Source organism: Budorcas taxicolor, chromosome 11 (assembly GCF_023091745.1).
Source record: "Budorcas taxicolor isolate Tak-1 chromosome 11, Takin1.1, whole genome shotgun sequence".
Classification (NCBI taxonomy): Eukaryota; Metazoa; Chordata; class Mammalia; order Artiodactyla; family Bovidae; genus Budorcas; species Budorcas taxicolor.
This window is the reverse complement of record NC_068920.1, coordinates 49,357,958-49,379,705: the sequence shown is the minus strand read 5'-3', so window position 1 is coordinate 49,379,705 and position 21,748 is coordinate 49,357,958. Positions and strand designations below refer to the sequence as shown.

The following is a 21,748-nucleotide window of genomic DNA, read 5'->3' as shown; positions in this document are numbered from 1 at the left end:
TTGAGTTCAAATCCCATCTTCTTGCCAGCTGGGTATCCTGGGCATCTCAGTTAACCTCTGATTCTATTCCTTATTTCTGACATGAGGCTAGTGATACTTCCTTTGCGGGGCTTTAAGGATTGGAAGCAGCCTATATAAAGCACTTGGTATGTAGCGGTAGATGGTAGCAGTTATTGTTGTCATCTGTTGAGCTATATCAGGCACAGCCAAACAGCACTGTGCACTAAAAATGAAAGATCTTGCCATAGGGAAAGAGATCTGGATACCAGGCTCATGCAGCCTGAGGGCCCACTGCTTGGGGCTGAAGTCTGTTTCTCTTCCACTGTCTCAGCTACCTGGTACCTAGGAATATTTTTGCACAGTCTTAGTGGAGTCTCACAAAAGCAGGTGTTGATCCTTTACAAATGAGGCACAGCTGGCTTTCGTGATTTAAATTGAGGTGGTAATGTTAGAGGCAGAGCCAGGTTAGGGCACGGATATGTTGGCTCAGACACCTGCTCTCACAGGTGTGACTTGTTTTCTGGCTGAGGTATATGTGACTTTGAGCTCTTGAGCACTTGGCTCAAGACTTGTAGGATTCTGGATTGTGGTTGGGAATTGGATAGGTAGATAGAGAGTTGAAGATTTCAGAGCAGATGAAAGTTATGTCCCTGGGATGATCAGTCTTCATTTGCCTCTGAAGGGCTTCCCGCTGTAACCAGACCTTCTCTTATTTATACTTAATAGCATCCTCTATAAGTAAAAAAAGTATTACCTTCACTTTAGGAATAGAGAAGCCAAGGCTTAAATAGGAAAAGGGACCCATATTTCAGAGCCCAGTGTAGAACCCAGGGAATCTTGACTCCCCATCCTGGGAAGGTCTCATCTCTCTGGATCTGCTGGAAAGTTTCCCCCATCCTCAACTTTGACTAGCTCTGCTAGATATCTCAGGGTGTGGCTGACACAGCCCTTATCCGGTCCCAGCCTCCCCTGACACCATCCCCAAAGAATGAAGCTAGTTGTTGCCAGCTATGTGATGGATAGGGTGTGTGACTGTTTATCTAAAGAGGCAAGGTGGGTGGGCTCCCCAAGAGGCAGAGCAGACTCCCCGATAATTGAGGCTTGAAATTAGAAGCAGATTCAGGGTCTCGTGAGCCAGCCAGAGTGAGGAGGTCTTGGTATTTCCCACTGGAGTCAAGTGACAGTAACTAGAATGAGTTGTGGGCCGTTTTCCTTCAAGAATACCCAGAAGGATGGGAAGGAAAATGCGGTGTCTGCTCCTTGCGCTCTCCACCGTCTCCCCCTAACTTCATCAGGTTCTCTCCACCACCTGAGACCCATTTCCCTAGAGAAGGGGCCTGCTGGCCTCTCCACCCCTCCTCCCCGAGCCTTCCCAAGGCAGCTGCCTCACTGTGGCGTGTCAGGGGTTGGGGGTTTCTGCACTCAGGCTCACTCTGTGTGTCCTTGGCAGGCGTGACCAACGGCTTTGGAAAACACACCGAAAGTGGATCTGACTCAGAATGTAGTTTGGGTCTCGGCAGTGGACTGGCCTTTGAAGCTTGCAGGTAAGAGCCCTTGTCCCAGAGCTTTGCCGGCAGCTCTGCTACCTCTCCATTTAATTTCCTTCCAGCTGCAGATTGAACCTCCTCCCGCTGATCTCAGTTTTTTCCTTTCCCTACCCCTGCTATTTCCTGAGGCCACTTGTCTGTGATTCTGGTAGCTCTTGACTGTTAGGCCTGATCTGACTGCAGGGGAGGAGTGGGGCTCATGCTTCACAGGGTTTGTAGAGCTGAATAGGCTCCAGGGGGTGGGGCCAGCCAGGACTGTGTTGCCCAGGGAAGCTGGCATTTGAGCCAGTTCCCACCCACTCCCCAGCCCATAGATAACCCAGTTATAGATGGTTTTGTCCTTTGCTTTTTGGGGTGTCATAGCAGTGGCCTCTTTAGAAGTGTGGTGTGGGAGTAAGAAATGAGCAGATAAGAAAGTTGGTGTTGACTTTATTCTGACAGAGGCCCTAGCTCTTCTACCATCCTTGATCTGGGAAGGGGTGGGTTTCTCTTCCCTAAAGGGAGGATATCTGAGAGCAGAACCTTCAAGTATCTTCCAAGTCTAAGAGTTTACTGAATCTCTGCTCTGTGTTGTGTCCTCTGCAAGATACCACAGAGTGTGGGACTCTTGGAAATGGGAGACTCGGTGCCACAAAGGGAAAATGACTTATCCTGAAGGCTGACCTCCTGGTTCCTCCACATGGCGACTGGATGGATCCTGGTTGCAGAGCAGGGGAAGGAGTTGCAGGACAGCACCAGAAAACTCCGTGTCTTTGTTTGAATTGCCTCCAAGGCAGGCTGGGTGCAGGTTCTATTGGGTTCTCGCTTTACCCTGGTGCTGCCCCTTGGGCCTGGGCTGCCCCCCGACCACAGCAAGGCCCAGCTTTCAGTGGGGCTTTGAGATTTTCCCCACAAAGCCGCAGATATGTCCTAGCTTTCTCTCTCTTTGTTGCAGCCCTAGAGAAAAAAGGGGAGTGGATGGGTAAACACACTTACTAGGCATAGAGAAGAGGCAGAGGTTTCAGAATCTTACAGGATGCTGCTAGCCTGGTCCTGGGTTGAAATTCCTGACTCCTTTCAAAGACAGGGTGCCTGGAAACTCAGGAGTGGGGTTATCACACTGTCCCCGCTTAGCCCATGACTAAAAGTAGAAGGTGTATTGGGCTCCTCTCTCCACAAAGGGCACTCTTCCCAGCTGTGAGCCAGAGGAGCAAGCCAGGCCAGGCTCTGGCTAGCCTGCCTGTTCACACTGCTTGCCTTTCTGCAGAGCATGCCAAAGCCACCAGTGTCTCTGGGTTCCTGCTTACTGTGGAAACAATGCCCTTGGAAGGCATTTCCTCTTTAACTCAGTGGTTCTCAGTAGAATTTCAGGGTTTGAAACAGGAGATTTAGAACTTAAACCACAGAATTTTTTCTTTCTTTCTCTCTCTCTCTCCCTCCCTTCTCCCTCCTTGACACTGTGGTGGTAAGTACATAAAGGAAGATTTTCCTTATTAATTAGACTGGGATCATATGACTGTAGGATAAAGAACCTTGAAAGAATTTCTGGTTACTAATCCCATCCCCTTCCCCTCCTGTCTCTGGGTTTATCTTTTCTAATGATTTTCTGAGCAAGTTGGAGCTGCCCTCTTTTCTGTGGGTCATTTGCTCAATTATTAATTGAGCAAGGCACTGTTCTAAGCCCTGATAAGATGTCTGTTCTCATGGAGTTTATCTTCTAGAAAGGAGAGATAAATGTTAAACCAGTAAACAAAATACTTATAGATTGGGCTGTCTGCTTAGGCCTGGGTAACTTGGAGAGAGGGTTGAAATGCCAGCCATGATTGAGTCACTTGTGCTTTTTTTCTGTGAAACAAGAAAATAGGGATCTAGTTTTGGCGTTGTATCCTATCCCATTGAGCTCATCCTTCTCAGAGCTCATCCTCCTATAGTATAACATTAGTAATTTATAATATTAAAGTGAGACATTAAAATTTAGTGCCTTTTATATAACAATATTTGGCCTCCCCAGATGGCTCAGTAATAAAGAATCGACCTGCCAATGCAGGAGATGCAGGAAACTTCGGTTCCATCCCTGGGTAGAGAAGATCCTCTGGGGGAGGAAATGGCAACCCACTCCAGCATTCTTGCCTGGAAAATCCTGTGGAGTCTGGTGCATGGAGTCACAAAGAGTTGGATACGACTTAGTGGCTGAGCCTGCACATATAACAATATTTACTATATACTTGCTGTTTATTGAGTATTTAGTGTGTGCTGCACTGAGTGCTTTCTGTATATTAACCCATTAAATCCTCATACTATCACATGGGGAACACAAGCCTCAGAGAGGCTAACTAACTTGCTCAGGGTAACAGAATGGATGAGTAGAAGAGTCAGATTTTGAACCCAGGTAGTCTGGCTCCAGAGTTTCTCTCATAGCCACTGGGTTGCAACCTCCTCTGTAGTATTTGGAGATGTCTCCCCAGATCCATGATGTAAACTTGGAGAGGCTTTCCTAATAGAACTACCATTTCTTACATTTTTAAGGGACTCAGATTCTCTAAGCCCAGTGACAGATTTTTGTAGGGTGCATGGGAACTGAATCCTGAATATGAACTGGGTGTTCTTTTGTTTTTTCCCCAACAGGTCCTGACCAGCAGGAATAAAGCTCCCAACCTGCTAGTGAAGGATTATGATTGATTAGGTTCTGGTTGTGCTGGGTTTTCTGTGTAAGACTGTGATAAAGTCAGTTATGATTCAGTAAAACAGGAGCACTCTACTCTCCAACCAGTCTTAACCTCAACCTCTTATGCTAGTAGAGGTTTCTTACACATTTCTGCTCTGCTACAGGTTGTTGGCCTGTCTTTTAAGCACTTTTGTTATTGGAATAATTATATAGCAGTAACCAGAGAAGACAGTGGCAACCCACTCTAGTGTTCTTGCCTGGAGAATCCCAGGGATGGTTGGCTGCCATCTATGGGGTCACACAGAGCCGGACACAACTGAAGCGGCTTAGCAGCAGCAGCATATAGCAGTAATAGTTTTTAAAGTTTGATTGGAAAAAAAAAACCATAGCCACATCATTCTTGCCCAAAGGCTTCTAACTATGGTGGTACATTAGAAATTGCATTGGAAGCAATTTAAAAATGCTAGTGCCTATGTGGGTTCCAGTTATATCATTATTCTTGTATTACTAGTCTCATTTTTGCCTATTACCATCTAGTCTTTATCTAATATATGATTTTTTTTCTCCTTGCAATAACCGTACTAAAAAAAAAACCCCGTCTGCTTGCTTGTTAAAAAAAATCCATCTCTGTCTAAGAAAAACTTCACACACATAAAGTAGAAGTGAGAAGTAGATTGTTTTTCCAATTTAAAAATGTCTTTCCTAATTAAGGAAGTAAGGCATGTCCATTATAGAAAATTTGGGAATGAGGCAGATTTTTGTGCCTCAAAAAGAAATTGGTTTCTTAGACAAGCTGTGTGAACCACAGAGTAAAGGATTCTGGGCGGATATGAGAACAGGCCCTCCTCGTGGCCTGACTGCTTAGACTGTGGAAGGATTGACAAGTGCCTGAGGTGATCTACCCTCTGGGTGAATCCAATATCCCTGGGCAGGGGAGCAGGCTTCACTTTCCAAGTTCAGTCCTTCCACATGGGTGAAATGTTTCCTTAAGCCTCGTGGGAACATTTTGGTCAGAAGTATGTCATGGGTTTGTGTGAATTTTTAGGGGAAGGTGAGAAACCATTCTCCTTGAAGAGTTGTTGCAACTCTGCCCCTGGCAGAGATGAGACAGCAGAAGTGGATGTGTTAGCCATTTAAATTGCTCATTTCACTCCCTTCTCCCTCCCTATATGCAGTGGTCGTACACCTCCCAAACGCAGCCGAGGGAAGCCAGCCCTGTCTCGAGTACCCTTCCTGGAAGGTGTGAATGGAGACTCCGACTACAACAGCTCAGGTAAGGAGTCTGTACAGGTGCCCCTGGGGGAACCAGGCCTTCCGAAGAGCCACAGCCAGACCCTGAACTCCTCCAGACCCAGGGACACTGGGCAGGGAGATGTCTCCTTCCTCTTAAATAATTCATCGTATTTTGAATAAGTGACACATGCTTTGGTGAAAAAAAGTCAGAACGAGCCAGTGTTTAGTGGTTTCTTTTGTGTCTTTCCAGATGTAATCCATATGTACACAAGCCAAAAACTTGTACATATGTTCAAGAGTGAGCAGGGAAGCCTGACATGCACGTTCCTCTAAACCATGCCTTTTTTCGGTTAATAATATATCTTGGAGATTCGTCTGTGCTTTTTATTGGCTGCCTGATGCCCCACTACATAGGAGTGCTGTCGCGTACTCAGCCGGCCCTCTGCAGATGGACATTTAGATTGTTTTCATGAAGTTGTCATAGTCAGTGTTGCAGTGAGCAACCAGGTACAAAGCTCATTTTGTATCCCTGGGGAGTATATCTACAGATATACTCTTGCTATGTTGAAGGAAGTATGCATTTGTATTCTTGACAGATATTTCCAGTCTGCTCCATGTTACTGAATTTCACACATGACCTTGTAATTTCATGTGGTCCAGTACTCCACCCCTCTCCCCATGAGAAAGTCTATTCCAGCAGGTCCAAACAGTAAAGTGCTTGGATGTCATCTCCTGGGCCTGAGGGAATGAAGGGCAGGGTGGAGCCAAAGGAGAGGACTAGGTGGTGCTCAGGTGGGGCAGGTGCAGGGCAGCTGTCCTCTGAGCACAGCTGTGTCCAGCCGTCCTGTGGAGGGCGTGCACTCTGGATGCCCTGTCTTTGAAGCTTCCATCTAACATACAGGCTTCAGGGCTTCTCTTCCCCTATTTCCTATTCCCAACTGCTTTATTTTCCCTTAGCATCCATTTCTTTTTTCATATGTGTGTTGATGAATGCATGCCTGCATATTTCCTTGCTGTCTGTCAGTGCCTAGAAGGCAGGGCTCATGTCTGAATTAACTTGTACAGCATCTAATGCATAACTGGGAATGGATTTGGCACATATTTTGTGCTTCAGGTAGTGACATTTTATTCTTATTTTAAGAACCATGTAATTATTAAAATAATGCCAAAGGAGATTTAAAAAGGAAACCAACCATTCACTATTCCATCACCTTAACACCATTGTCTTCGTTTCTCTACGTTGCCTTCCATGTATTTCAGGCACATTTTTAACAGAATGCTAAAGCAGAACTCATGCTCTTTCATATTTTGCTTTTTTCAATGTTAACTTTCCAATCAATGTATTATAATTTACGTACTTGTTTCATTGTTAGACATTTGGTTATTTCCAACTTTTAACACTATACATAAAGCAGTGAACCCATATTTTTGTGCAAATGCCTCTCAGTCATTTTAAAAGTTATTTTTCTAAGAACAAATTCCCAGGGAAAGCATTTACTGGAACAGATGGTTCATGCTTTTTTATGGCTCTTGAGACTTGCCACCGGATTGTGTTGTGAAAGGATTAGACTGGTCCGCAGTTTCCTCAGCAGTACATGATTGCACCAGTGTCCCCGCAGCCTGCCTCTGCAGTCATGCTGGATTTTATCTTTTTGTGGTTATTGCTATTGATTCAGTAGGTAGAAAACAAGACCTCATTACCAGTGATACATTTTTAAAAAAATTATAAACATGGGAGGTAATGTTTCCTTAGGAACATTATTTCTACTCTGTGGAATTTGGGCGTTTTTCCTTAGTCGAGTGTGGTCCCCTCACTGTTGCTAGTTTATAGGCTGGGAAGGGGAAGGGAGGTTCCTCTTTGTGTTCAGAGATGTTTGTGAAGGACCCATTGTGTGCGAGTGCGTTAGGTGCAGAACAAGGAAAGCTGAAGACATGTGCCTGCCCCAGCACCTGTGCAAGATTCTGACAAAACAGTCACAGAGAGAACCTCTGCTGAGTGCTGTGCAGCAAGGTGACCTGTAGCCAGGTGTGGCCGTGCCAGAAAAGAACTCATTTAGCAGGTAGTTTTTCTGGGTTGTTTGTCCTAGGCATCTTTTCCATGAAGCTGTCATCTGGAGGCCCACCAGTCAGGGAGGCCCAGAGAGCAGTCTGTGGCTTTGCCAAGCTGCCGTATAGTCTGTATTCCTGGTAATGAAGTAGTTATATTTTTTCAAGGAACATCAACCTAGGGTTCTAGTTTAGAGGTCAGCAAACTGTAACCTGTTGCCTGTTGGCTCACTTGGTAAAAATCTGCCTGCAATACAGGAGACCCAGTTTCAATCTCTGGATCGGGAAGATTCCCTGGAGGAGGAAATGGCAACCCACTCCAGCATTCTTGCCTGGAGAATTCTATGGACAGAGGAGCCTGGTGGGCTACAGTTCATGGAGTCGCAAAGAGTTGGACACGACTGAGTGACTAACGCTTTCACTTTCATGAGCTAAGAGTGGTTTTTACATTTTTTTCGAATGATTGAAAATCAAAAGGAGAATGATATTAATATTTTGTAATACAGAAATTTATACAAAATTCAAATTTCAGTGTCCAGAAATTGTTTTATGGGGACACAACAGTGCTCATTCATTTAGGAATTACCCGTGAGCGCTTTCATGATACAACAGCAGAGATAAGTAGCTGCAGTGGAGACATGTAGCACACAAAACCTAAAATATGTGCTATTTGACCTTTTAAAGAACAAGTTTGCTGACCCCTAATCTAGTCTTAAGAACTCAGGAGAGGGTAGGGAAGAGGAAGGGTGGAGGGGATGTTGTTGACTCATTCCTGGACTGCTCCAGTCAAATGGAGGCCCCAGGCAGGCCTCCTGGGAGCTATTCCAAGCCCCCCTGTCTCCTCCCCTCCACCACCCCCAGGCAGAAGCCTCCTGATGCCCTTTGAAGACCGCGGAGACCTGGAGCCCCTGGAGCTGGTGTGGGCCAAGTGCCGAGGTTACCCCTCCTACCCTGCCTTGGTGAGTCTGCCCTTCCATTCTCCCTCCCCTGGGGGATTCTGGCCCCTACCTTGCCTTGAGGGCTTATCTGATTGGATCAAGCCAGCAGAGTGTGGTTGGGAGTCAGGGTGCCTTTAGCTGCAGAAGGGAGGGAGGTTTTATCCCAGCCTGGGTGGGTCACACCAGCTAGGCTTAGGGTACTTAAAATAGGTTACAATATGCAGACAGAGGCTAGGGCTCTTAGGGTTTTAATAGAGTATATTTATTTGCTAAATGGAAAAATTATTATTATGCATAAAAGTTATATGTGCTCATTGTAGAGAATTATAAAATCTGCTAATAATGCTTAGCTGTTTGGCTAAATGTCTGTTATGCTAAGTCCTTGAAATATGGAGAAAGGTATGATTATTCTCATTTTGTAGGGGAAAACACTGAAGATCTGTTACCCATGGTCATCTAGCTTTTAAGTGGCAGGGTTGGAATTTGACATTGTGTAATGTCAAAGCCTGTGTTTTGAGCCACTGAGTTCAAAGTCACCCATAGTCCCATCTGTTCAGAGATTACCTCTTGATGTATACCCTCAGCCCTGATTTTTTTTGTTGTTTAATGCATAAATGTTAGACCATGTGCTGTTCAAACCTTCCCTTCATTTAACAGCACACCATGCGCGTGCGTGTCTCATGGCATCAAACGTTCTTCATTGGCATCACTGTCACGGCTGTGTTGTCTTCAGCTGTATGCATGTACCTTATTTTAACCATTCTCTTGTCGGTCATTTAGATCATTTTGAATGTTTCACTATGACAAACAGCCAGCAGTAAGCATCATTGTAGTTTAACATTTGTGCACGTCTATGATTATTTCTTTACAGTGAAGAAGTCTTAGGAATGTCTTCTTTGGGGCATATGCAAAATTCTGATGCAAATTGCCAAGTTGCCCCTTAGAAAGTTAGGGGCAACCGCAGTTTATATGGGGCTTCCCTGGTGGCTCAGCAGAGAATCTGCGTGCAATGCGGGGGACCCAGGTTCAATACCCTGGAGAAGGAAATGGCTACCCACCTCCAGTATTCTTGCCTGGAGAATCTCATGAGCAGAGCAGTCTGGTGGGCTACAGTCCATGGGGTCGCAAAGAGTTGGGTACAACTGACCGACTAACACTTTGACTTTCCAGTTTATACTGCCACCAATAGTAGCTAAAAATTCTATTTTTACCATCTTGATTGGGAAGGTCATGTCCATCTGGCCCTGGTAAATACTGACTCTAACCTTTGAGACATAGCAGAATCATCTCGGGGAATTTTTTAAACAGTGCAGATACTGAGGTCCCATCTCAAAAGTACCATATTAGACTCTGAAACCAGACCCAAGCATGAATATTTTTTTAAAAATACTTCCCCAGTGATCTGTAGTGGGAGCTGAGAACCACCCTGCCAGCCTATGTGTGCACACAAAGCTCTAAGCCTCTCCTTGCTCATTTGTGTCTATGGCTCTTTCTGGTCTCACAGCAGCTTCTTCAGGTAAAGAGTGCAAGAACTCTGATCTTTTTTCTCCTTGTGATGAAACTGTAGCTCCCAGAGGTTATACCACTTGCTGGAGTCATATCGGAACCCATGCTGCCAGCCTCCCCAACTCCTTAGCAGCGGCAGGAGGGAAATCCACACTGTGACCCAGCGCTGGGGAGGTTGGGCCTGGGGCTGCCTTCACAGGCTCTGCCCTCTGCTCTCGGTGAGACCCCTGGGTTAGTTGTTGAAGAAGAGGTTAAGGCTATGCAGGTTTGGTTTTATCTTTTTAAATCTCCCAAAACAAAGAAGTCAGTCTAAAACTAGTCTGTTTTTTTCCTTTTTAATTATCTTCTTAATTATAATTTTCTTTTGCAATTAAATTTAGCCACCACCTGAACACAACCTCTGTTTTTATTTTGGTTTATACTCTCCCAGTCATTTTCCTCTATGTACTTAAATATGTACTTGCACATATAGTGACCATGGTTTTTAATTTTCTGGGGCTCTTGTTCTTTAAAAAAAGTTTTTCTTTAAAAATTACATATCTACATTATAGAAGCTTGTATAGACAATCAACACAAACCTCCAGCATCCTGACATATCATCTATAAGCATTTTGTATTGTTCCTTCTATTTATTGTTTATTATAGCTGTAAAAATAGTGGGTGTACACATTTATTATGTAATATGTTAAATGTTATCATAAACTTTATTTCCATGTTATTTTACATCTGCGTAACATTTGAGTGAGTGTGGCCCATTATTTATTATTTTGGGGTACATTTGCCTCTGTCTTCTTTAAAAAGAGAGGTGACCTCTCCTTAAGAGGGAGACTTGCCCATCTTGTTTCTGCCCTTGGAGGGGACATTTTTCACAGTCTGCCTCCAGTTTCCCAGCCAGGCACTAGCCCCACTGTTGGTGATTGAGGAAGCTCAGGAGAGCTTGTCTGGTGGTTCCCATTAGGACCTTTAGCATCAGTCCTAGGAGGGACAGACAGGCTGAGAGTTAAGAGTTTTTATCAAATCACACAGCTGGGGGCAGGGTAGGGGTGGTTCTTCCTAGAGTAAACTCTTAACCAGAGTACCTGCTTTTAGCTGCTTATCTTGAGACAGATGTAAGGAAGCTGGCAGACACCCAAAAGTAAATAGAGCAATTTATTATGAGAAGAGGCCCCCTGGGACAGGGTATAGGAATTACGATTTTTCCATCTCTGGGGAAAGCTGCTTCCTCAGTAAGTTTCCAAGTCTCCCCGGCCTTGGTGCACAGACACTATCAGCCATAGCAGGGGCTGTGCAAGAGGCGGTGGGCAGACGAGCCCCAAGTCCAGGTGCCTGGTTTTTGTCCCAGCCAGCTGTATCCTTCTGTGCTTGGCATTTTCCTCTGTAGGCAGCAGACTTCTCAGCATTAGCAAGAGAATGAAATAAGATGATATGTGACTAATTAGGAGCTTCAGTAACAGTGTCAGTACTCCATAGACTGGTGAGTTATTGTTGTGTTGATGCCACCAGGCATTTTGCTGAGCCCCTGCCCCTGTGGAGCATGCAGCCTCAAGGACTGATTCTTCCAGTGGCCCTTGTTTCCAGCCACATCATTCTCCCCTCTCCAGCAGCCCTCCAAGCTCAGTCTCTTGGCTTCTCTATGATCTTACCATGGGATGTTAAAGTTGTATCTGGTCTACACACCAGAAGGATAATAGACAGGAAGGTGGTGGGTAACCAGAAGATATGTTTAGGTGAAACAAGGGGATGGACCCTCTAGTTGAGGCAAAACCTTTTTCACAGCCATGGTGTCTAGGAATGCCCCTGAGGGTTTGAAATGAATTATACAGGTTCTAAAGGGAAATTGGCAGGGAAGTAAACAACCTCTCTCCCCTAAGGGACATTGGGAGGAACGTGTTTATCTATCTGACCTGGACATCAGAGATAGTCCACTCACTTCTGATAATCCCTGACCTTGGCTTCCCAGAACTTCTCTTTCAGCTTTGGGGCCTGACGGTTGATGGAGCAAGCTTTCTTTTTGGAAAGAGCCAAAGGATTAGGACGGTGTCTGGGGAAATGGAGTCGAGATTTACGTTTGGGGTACTGAGGGTCATTGGAAGAGGTCAGCCCCTCCCTCACCGAGTCAGGCAGGGCCAGTCCGCTGCATAGCTCTGGTGTAGAGTGGCTCAGTGCTTAGTCCCGCAGCAGGCTGCACAGTTTACCCCATCTGTCCCTTGCTGAATCCTCTCCCCTCTGCTTTCAGATCATCGACCCCAAGATGCCCCGGGAGGGCCTTCTGCACAATGGTGTCCCCATCCCTGTTCCCCCCCTGGATGTGCTGAAGCTGGGCGAGCAGAAACAGGCCGAGGCTAGAGAGAAGCTCTTCCTTGTCCTCTTCTTTGACAACAAACGCACCTGGTGAGTGCGTGCTGCCGCTGGAAGGGTGCGCCAGGATGCAGGCTGGGGAGCCTGACTGGGATGCTGTTCTAATGCTGACATGCTGGGGGTACACAGGGCTGTGGACTCAGCCACTCCGCCTCTGTGCTCAGTTGAAAGCAAAAGGTTACCTGCCAGCAGCTAGTCTCTGCATTTGCCATGATAGTAGTAATTTAGTGTTAGGAATAACAGTGATGAACAGTGTTAATGGTAACTGAGGAGTTTGGTATATCAGTCTCTGAGAAGCACTCTGAGATGGAGATTTGTGTTAGAGGCTTCTTGGGAAGAGCTGTGGGCATGAAGGGTGAGGAGTGCAGCCCTAGGCAGAGAAAGCAGTTGAACTGCAGTGTACTTGCTGCAGAGGCCACAGCTGATCTGTTTGAGCTCATTAGAGATGTTAGAAATGGGGGCTGTGCCCCTGTACCCCAACATCAACCAGGCCTTGAATGCTGGCTGTGCCTGGTGGGGGTGATTCCTGGAGAGAGACTCACTTGAGAGCCTATAATCTGCCACTGCTCCCAGTGGCTGCGGGAATGCGTGTCTCGGTCCTGGGGGGTGTGGGGGGGAGTTGTGGAAAGTGCAGAACGCACTCCAAGGGGCTTGTCTGCTCATGGTTTAAAAAGGCCAGCAGGAGGATTCCTTCACCCCTGCTTCTGTAGAGTGGGGAGGCAGGACTAGCTGATAACTATCATCTGTCGAGCATTTACCCCATGTCCTTAGGCAGATTGCTTTATATGAGTGATTTCATTTGATCCTCATTTAAATCTTCATTAATCCCCTCCCAATCCATTTTGCAGATGAGGAAGCTGAGGCTCAGAAAGCCAAGAACCTATAGCTAGAACTGGGATATAAACCAGGATCTGGCTCCAGAGGCTGGGCTCTCAGCCATATGTTCAACTCACCTAGGGATCTTTTAAACACTACAGGTGTAGGCCCCACCAGAAATCATTTCATTGATTCCTGGCATCAGCTCCACTTCTTCGACATAGCTGCCTGACTCCCCAAGGCAGGGCGAGGCTCAGAGCCCTCCAGATGGCTTAGCTAGTCTCCCAAGGGGCACATGGGCTTCCCTCCAGCAACCTTCTAAGCCGAGTGTCCTGGGGCCCAGGTAAGGGCCTGGCTACAAAATGAGTCCCTTTGTGGCCTCCTGCCCGCAGCGTCCCAGTCTGCCTCCCTCTCCCTGTCCTCTCCCCCCGGCTTTGCTGGTCATGGGCAAGTGAATCCAGAGGAGCCTCCTGTGGGACCCACTATGGTCCAGGCCTCTTACTATGCTTATATTTTAGGCAGTGGCTTCCAAGGGACAAAGTCCTGCCCCTCGGTGTGGAAGACACTGTGGACAAGCTCAAGATGCTGGAAGGCCGCAAGACCAGCATCCGCAAGTCAGTTCAGGTGGCCTACGACCGTGCGATGATCCACCTGAGCCGAGTGCGGGGGCCCCACTCCTTCGTCACCTCCAGCTACCTGTAAGGGGGGGCCCACCCTGCCTCCGTCCTGCAGGGCACAGAGAAGCCTCTTCCGGCCCCAGCCAGGCATACGGCTGGCAGCTTCCCCCTCCTATGGCAGGCCAGGGACTGGGCTGTGTCCTCCCCAAGGGCAAGGCCCCAGTTTTGACTAACTGCGTAATTCCCCTGGTGGGCCTGCTGTGCCAAAAACTCCCACCTGAGCTCCCCCGGGGCTGGTCCACTGAAGAACCAGTTAGAAGTAGAAACAGCTGTGAAGCTTGGGCCCAGCCACGGAGATGAACCTGGCCCTGGAAAGCAAGAGGTCTTGGGCTTGCTCAAGGGTGTGCCTGGTGCCCTCCAACCCACTCCCAGCTAACTACACCTCAGGGTGAGCGAGGCTCTAACGCTGACCCCAGAGGTGCTGTGGATACACTCGGGTCCTGTGGGAATCTCACGGAGCTCACCCTCTCCCTCCATCACCCCTCCTCCTACCTCTTGCCTGAACCATCTTCTGCCCAGCCTCTGTTTCTCCTGTGTTCCTTTCCCAGCTTTCTCTTGTGCCAAACTGACAGAAACCATCACCAAACTGATCTTTTTTCTTTTTATGTCTCATTCCCTTTGAGGCCAGCTGCTAGCTACCACTTGGGTGACCCCTTCACCAGCATACCTCCCCTCCCCTTGTATGTGCTGCAGGCAAACAGCAGAGGCCAGACTGTGAGAGCTGCCCCCTTGGATTGGGGTGGGGCCTCGGGCCTCTGCCTTGCAGAGAGGTGGGCTTAGGCTGGGCGGGCTCCCATCAGCAGACCAGGCTTCTGGTGCCCGTGGCCATCTGTCCATGTGGATTCTGTGGGCTGTTGGGGTGAAGCTGTGCCCTTTGGCCGGGTCTGCCCTTTCCCTCCTCCTAGCCTCCTCATGGGTTTTCATTTTCTGTCCTGCAGCCTCTAGGCTCTCATTACCACCAGGGATGGCGAGGGGCCCACAGCCCAGCATGTTCCTGTGCTGTGCTTGCCCTGCCCAGCCTCTGCTGCTCTAAACTGCAAGGAACGCAGCACTTTTCTTTCAAACCCTCTGTCCCCTTCCCTCTTTTCCTTCAACCCCCTCTCCACCTTTACCTTCTCAAAAACAGAAGGGAAAAAAAAAAAAACAAAAACTGTGAAACGGGGGAATGCTGACTGACAAACCAACACAACTTTCAGAGGCTTCGATGTCTGTTCTCTGATGTTTCTTTTCACCTCTTAAGCACCAAAGTTGCAGGGCCAGGTTGCCGGCCACTGATCGCCATGTTGATTTTTAACCTGATGTTCTTTTTAATTGTTTTAAATTTTTCATAGGGGAGTTTTGGACAAAACGAAGTCACTGGGGAGATCACTGCCATTTTTACGCACTTGACTTTTTAAAAATACAACCTACCAACCGCCACGACTTCTTATACGTTTGGGACACGAGCCAGAGTTTAAAAGGGAACCAACAAAACTCTCTATAACATAATAAAGGACGGGGTTTTGGATTTTGTACAATAATAAAACTACAATGCCTATGGCTAGGAAAGGACATAGTGTATATAATTGTAAAATACTGTTCTAAATTATTCAGGCCTATAGTTTCCATTACTGGAGTCCTCCATTGTGTGGCTGAGTATTTTAAATGCACACAGTGTGTTTTATTTAAAGGAGCCAGTACGTCCCCCCTCCCCAGGTAGTTGGTCGGCTGTGGACTCTGTGACCTTTGTCTCAACCTGTGTTGTAAGATCTTGGGGCTTTCTCTTTCTGTGTGTCTCTGCCTCCCAACACTTTCTCTTTCTTAGTCTCTCTCTCCTTTTTTCTTTTTCTTAGTCTCTTTGAATCTTTCCGTCTCTGAGTCTCATTTTTAAAACTGCTCTTTTAGAACGGGAAACGGCTCAGATCCTGCTGTGGCATGGGGCCTATGTGTCTCAGTCGCGTCTGCTGTGAAGCACACGATGCTCTATTTATTGTAGAAAGTAACTTTATTTGCTTTCTAGAATTGTTTATAACAGATGGTATAAGAGAGGTAATAAACAGAGAAAAATCTATGCTTGTAAAGAATACAAAAGTTAATTTTACCTACTATAATATGACTGTCTTAAACTTATTTTCTCTCTGAGAAATAAATGTTCTAATGGGCAGCAGCCGCTGTGTGTGTTTATGGTTGTCAGTGGGGCCTGCCCTTCACCTAATCTCTGCAGCCCTCTCCCTTCTCAGGAGGCCAGGGCCATCAATGGTTGCATGAAGAATGGGGTTGACTAAAATATCTGTCTGAAAAATGCAAAAAAAAAAAAAAGAATGGGGCTGACTAGCCATTGCAGACTCCCAGCTGGAGAGTGCTCTGTCTGTCTGCTTGTCTGTCTGTCTCTCGGACCCCTGGAAGAGGGGCGAGGACGGTTTCTGATGTTTTCCTCCCTAGCAGCGCTGCCTTTTGCAAGTTGTGGAAGGTCCAGCCTATCTCCCACACCTCAGCTGCCCTGTGGCCACATTCCTTCAGGAGCATGTGCTCCACATTCAGCAGGAGAAATGGCCCTTTGGACAAACTGGGCACCTGTTCACCAGGCTTGCAGAATTGGAGACTCTAGGCTGTTCCCACCTCCCCTGTCATTGTTGCTGTCCCCCTTCTATAGAGGGTGAGCCAGGACTCGGAGAGGCAGAACATGATCCTGGTTACTTTTACTACTAGAAAGGAACCTTGAGCTTACCCAGTCTTCATTTTGCAGACAAGGAAACAGACCAGCAAAATTAAAAGACTTATCCAAGATCAGCCAGCCAAGAAACGATGGCAGAATCCTGGGACAAGGATCTGGCTGTGCTGGCCTGTTCTGTACCTCCTTCCCCTCTCTGTATCTCTGGCTCCACCATTTCTGGAAAGCAGTATCTTGAGCAGAAACAGGAGTATTCCCTGGGGCCAACTGCTCTGTTGTTGGGCCTAGGATAGTTTTTCCCTCTGGTTCTGCCTGGCTGCTCTGCTTGGCTGCGAGTTATGTGTCTCAGTGTGTGGCTGGAGAATACAGGAGTCCCCTCCTCCACAGGGCTTTGGAAATTCTTATCATTGAAGTCACTAAAGTATAAAGGTTCTCACTCTGGTATAACATTAACAAAATATCTCTAATGTACTGATAGCTCTTGTATTACATGTTAGGGTGCAGGATCCTAACAACCTGATTTATAAACATTGCAGACAACTCTCAAAATGGTTCCAGAAGAATGAAACAATTAATTCAAGCCTTGAAAATTGGGGTTAAAAATACCTATACATAAATTTTTATTTTGAATTATAAAAGCAATTTAAAGAGAAATTACAAGCTCACCCTATAAAACATATGCAAATAAAAATGACCAGATGAGTAGGATTTAAACAGAGAGGGATAAAAAAGAAGTCATTGTAAACAGATGAAGCAACTTAAACAAATGGTGGCCTCTGGGACGTTTGGTGTGTATTCCAACTCCAATAACCGCCATCCCCTTAGGGAGTGAGACTGTGAGTTGGGATTAACGGCTTTGTCACTGACTTGCTGTGTGATCTCATGCATGGTGCTGGACCTCTCTGAGACAGGTAAAAGAGGACCCCGAAGCCAGGGTGAGCAGTAGTGCATGGTAGGTGGCAGCAGCCATTGAAAGATTTGAATAGGGAGGAAACTTGATTAAAACTTGGCAACTAATTAGACTGATAATCAGAGTCAAAAAGGAGTGTTATGCAGGGTCATCGTGTGCCTGGAGTGACCAGCAGTGGGTTTGCAGGTGAGGAGGAAGGAAAAGTAGGTTTTGATGAGTTTATGTTGCCTGTGGGACATCTGAGAAAAGCCCCGAGCAAACAAGAGTAACTGGACTTGGAGTTCCCTAGGAACATAGAAGCAGATGACAGAAATGTGTGGTCACTGAAGCCCATCAGGGTAGTTAGGAGAATGGTCAAGGAGAGAGAGAGGGGAGAGGACAGAGTGCAGAAAAGCCCCTTGTATCTAGAGACTGGCGCTGGGGGACAGGTTGGAGACAGTGCCTTCAGAGGGGTCCAGTCCCCAAGGAGGGCCTCATGCGGACAGTGTTGAGCCCTAAGAGTCACCTAGCCACACACCCCCGCCAACAACTCGTTTCACAGAGAGAGGCAGGCCAGGTGTGCTCAGCATCACAGAGCAGGAAAAGGCAGCGCTAGACCAGAGCCGAGCACTTTCTACTCTCTTCACGCCCATGTTTTCAGAGCCCTTGAGGTGAGTAGAAGTTTCCTTGATATATTTTTATCAAAGCTAAATTCATAGCCTCAAATCTGAAATATAGTACTGGAGCTTGTGAGGGCACCCTGGCTAGGAAGAGAAAATCTTTCCTAACAAGTTAAAAAATATTAAAAGCATTTGCCAAGACCCTGGTCAGCTTGGTCGTTTTCATTAATGCCACAGTTGCCATTAACACTTGAGTGTGAATTTGCCTGTCAGGCTCTCCTGACCTGGCCAGGCTGTGAGCTTTGACTTTGAGAGAAGAGGGGGTAGGCGGTAGGACTGCTGGGCTTTGGGACAGGAATATACGGGGCCCTTGTCTGCCCCTGGCTGTGCAGGCTATCCATGGTGTCTGTAGGGCAAGGAGTGTGAACATTTGGTCCTGCCAACTGCAGCCACTCTGGCCTTTACCAGGAACAAGGGGAGGAGGTCTTTGGAGGAGAAAAATGGTTTCTCCAAAAGATGAAGAAGTTTCCGCCTCACTGTATGGTGGGAAAGAGGGGCCAAAGAGGTACATGTTTGGGTCACAGCTGGAGGGGGGCTCTGACTTGACCTTGGTATTGGGGGTTCCCTTCTGTTCTTTCCCTTAAAGAGTGAAGAAAAAAAAAATATATATATATATATTATATACTATATATATTTTAGTATTGTCTACAATTTTAATATTCTTAAGAGGGCCAGGACTCACAGGCTACATGACATAGAAAAACGCAGATGTCCCCAAAATTTCAGAAAGGTTATTAATATTTCAAAGAACATGGTATATCCTTCGCTTGGCACCTATAAGGCTGATTGGAAGTGGTTTCAGTCTAACTCCTCTCACTTCTGAAGCAATGGCTGAGCCTTCCTCTCCCTTTCTTCTTTATATTGGCCCCTTTGAGGGGACATAGAGATAGTTTGGGGATGTAACATTGATGGCTCCTGGTGGGTGAGAGTGCGGGTTAAATAGGGGCCCTGAGGAGAGTCTCCCCACCTGTCCCAGCTTGACAGTCCAGAGGACCCATGAAGGATTTTTATCTGAGCTGGTCACAAAAGAATATAAGATTGTTCATTGCTATATAATTTGGGGAAAATTTTTTTTCCAAGTACAACAGAGAAAGACTATTTTAACCACCCAGAAATAACCATTTCCACCATTTTAATGTAATTCCCTTATAGTCTCATTTTTTCCCCCCTAGATAGAGCATGTATTTTAGTTTCTTGTATTGGATAGCTGAGACGTCAGCTGGTAGCTTTCTGCAGTCACTGCAGAAGTGCTCAGCATGATGGGAACACAAGGCCCAACAACTTTTCTGCCCAAATTTAACTTACTCTCTCTTGCTGAGTATCATGGGCTGGCTTATGCCAACCATTGCCCATTAATGTTTGTTTGTTCCCTTTATTTTGCTAAGATGTCTGTAGACGCTAACAACTGAGATTGAATGGGAGCTGTAGTTCTCCATCCCAAGAACTTTCTTACTGGGGTACATTTCTATGGAAATCAGTCCTAGACCAAATACCACCCCATGTTGAAACACTGTGAGTGAGGTGTCCCCCAAATGGCCATATGCTTTATTCTGCAGCCTGAGAAGTTCCCTCTGTCTGCTCTCTGGGGCAGCGCCAGCACCTGACACGAACGGTCATTCCAAGGTGGACACGCCCTGCCGCCGAGCAGGCAGGCCAGGGGGCCAGAGCAATGGGGCTTCAGACCAAGAATATTTTTGTTGTTTTCGATATTACTTTACATATAGTAATTAAGATACACAAACTTTAATCTCTGAGTTTTTATATTTGTTTCCATCCATGAAGCCATGGATTTAACCAGATTAAAATACAGAACATTTCCTCATGTTCCTTGGCACCTATAAGGCTGGTTGGAAGTGGTTTCAGTCTAACCCCCCTCGCTTGTGAAGCAATGGCCGAGTTCCTTCCTCTTCCTTCTTTATATTGGCCCCTTTGAGGGGGCATAATCCCAGGGACGGGGGAGCCTGGTGGGCTGCCATCTATGGGGTCACACAGAGTCAGACATGACTGAAGCAACTTAGCAGCAGCAGCAGCAGCAGCAGAGATAGTTTGGGGATATAATGTAACATTGATGGCTCCTGGTGGGTGAGAATGCAGGTTAAATAGGGGCCCTGAGGAGAGTCTTCCCACCCATCCCAGCTTCACAGTCCAGAGGACCCAAGTATAGCACATTTCCTCCCAGAAAGTTCCTCATGTTCCATCCCAGTCAATATCTGCCCAATCCCCCAGCCAAGGGTAACTACTCTCCAGGACTCCACAGCAGAGATCAGTGTTGCCTGTTGAAGAACTTTGTAAAATGGGATCATGCAATGTGTGCTCTTGTGTCATTCAGCACCGTGTCTCTGGGCTCTGTCCGTGTTATGCACGTAGCTGTGCTTGTTTGGGGTAGTATTCTGTTGCACAAAAACACTACACTGTTTATCCATTCTCCCACCGGTGGGCATTGGGTTGTTTCCACGTTGAGCTGTCATAGTAACACTGCTATGAACATTCTCATCTAGGTCTTTTGGTAGACACAGTGCTTGTTTCTCTGCAGAAAATCCCCAGGAGTAGAACTGCTAGCTTTGGAAGGTTCTACCAAACGGTTTTCCCTTGGTTGGATGATTACACTCCCGCAGCCAGGCAGGCAAACCTAGGTGCTCCACATCGTCACCAACACTCGTGTTGTCAGCCCACGACGTTGGCGCTAGCCCTGCTTGCTGAACAGCCTCCGCCGAGTGCCATCATGCAGCCTGGCTTCTTTCTTCCTCTGTGATACCATCTTGCTTCCAAGACAGAGGTATGAACAGCTAAGGTGTTTGCAACCGCAGAACCCCTCACTGAAGGGATGGGTAAGGTGGGAGAGCTAATCCTGTCCTGTGTGCCACAGCCTTCTCTTAGCACCCACCTTTACTATGGAGCCACGCAGATCCCTGTACTGGCTCTTTGGGGAGTAAGGACCTTCTTGGTTCAGAGTCACACAATCCTCCCTCGCCCCCTTGTCCTCATCCCTCGCCACTGGGCTCTGGGGGACTGAGCCTCTCTCATACAGACCCGCACCACCAGTACTTCACCCCATCAGGCATCCTGTGTACCAGCAGGGCAGAAGGCACCCTGGGCACACTGCATTCAAATCCTTCCTCCCCCGCAATGGCTGACGCTTGAAGTTGCATTAGCACTTCATCCCTTTACCTCTCAAGGCCGTGATCCTTGGGGACGCCTGTGACCCTTGTTTCCTCTGAGTTATTGGTATTCCAGCATGGTAAAGAATTGCGAGCACGTCTCAATGAGGCGGTAGGCCAAGGACACTGAGTCCTTGAGGGGGATGAAAGAGGGGATGAAAAGGGCCCGTTTGCTTTTGGCTGACCTTGGTGACACAGATGCACGCTTCAGAGCCAACCAGGATGAAGGCTCAGGGAATTGACTTCAGAGGAATTGCTCAGATCACAGGTGACCGAAGGTCTGAGATAAGACTGCAGGGGCAGGGGAAGAGACTCGGGGAGGGAGTCTTGTTTGGAAACAGCTCTGGAAACAAAAGATTGCGGAGCTGAATTGATGTGGGCATTCACGGAGGCCAGCCCTGTTTTTAGGAGCAAGAGCATGTTGGGGTGTAGGCCAAGCTGGGGGATGAGGACTCAGGCCTCCCTGGGCTGTTTGGCAGGGCTTCTGGCTCCGCTTGAGATTTGGACACACCCGCAAGGTTTCAGAAGGTTCTGGCCGCCAGAGCCCTGCCATTCATTCCTCTTCCTGCCCCTGTCCCTCCTCCCTTCCCTTCCTCCTTCCCCTCT

At 47.1% G+C, this 21,748-nt stretch overlaps 1 protein-coding gene across 2 annotated transcripts in view; it reads left to right on the top strand.

Moving 5' to 3' along the window:
- Positions 1–15,897, top strand: part of BRPF3 (bromodomain and PHD finger containing 3) — a 35,418-nt gene extending 19,521 nt beyond the window's left edge. For both annotated transcript variants that reach the window (XM_052647527.1, XM_052647528.1), the window contains exons 9-13: positions 1,451–1,544; positions 5,367–5,464; positions 8,332–8,429; positions 12,151–12,305; positions 13,607–15,897. In XM_052647527.1, the coding sequence (XP_052503487.1) occupies positions 1,451–1,544; positions 5,367–5,464; positions 8,332–8,429; positions 12,151–12,305; positions 13,607–13,790 (629 nt within the window). In that variant the 3' untranslated portion in view covers positions 13,791–15,897. The remainder of the gene's footprint in view (positions 1–1,450; positions 1,545–5,366; positions 5,465–8,331; positions 8,430–12,150; positions 12,306–13,606) is intronic.
- The last annotated feature ends 5,851 nt before the right edge of the window (positions 15,898–21,748 follow it).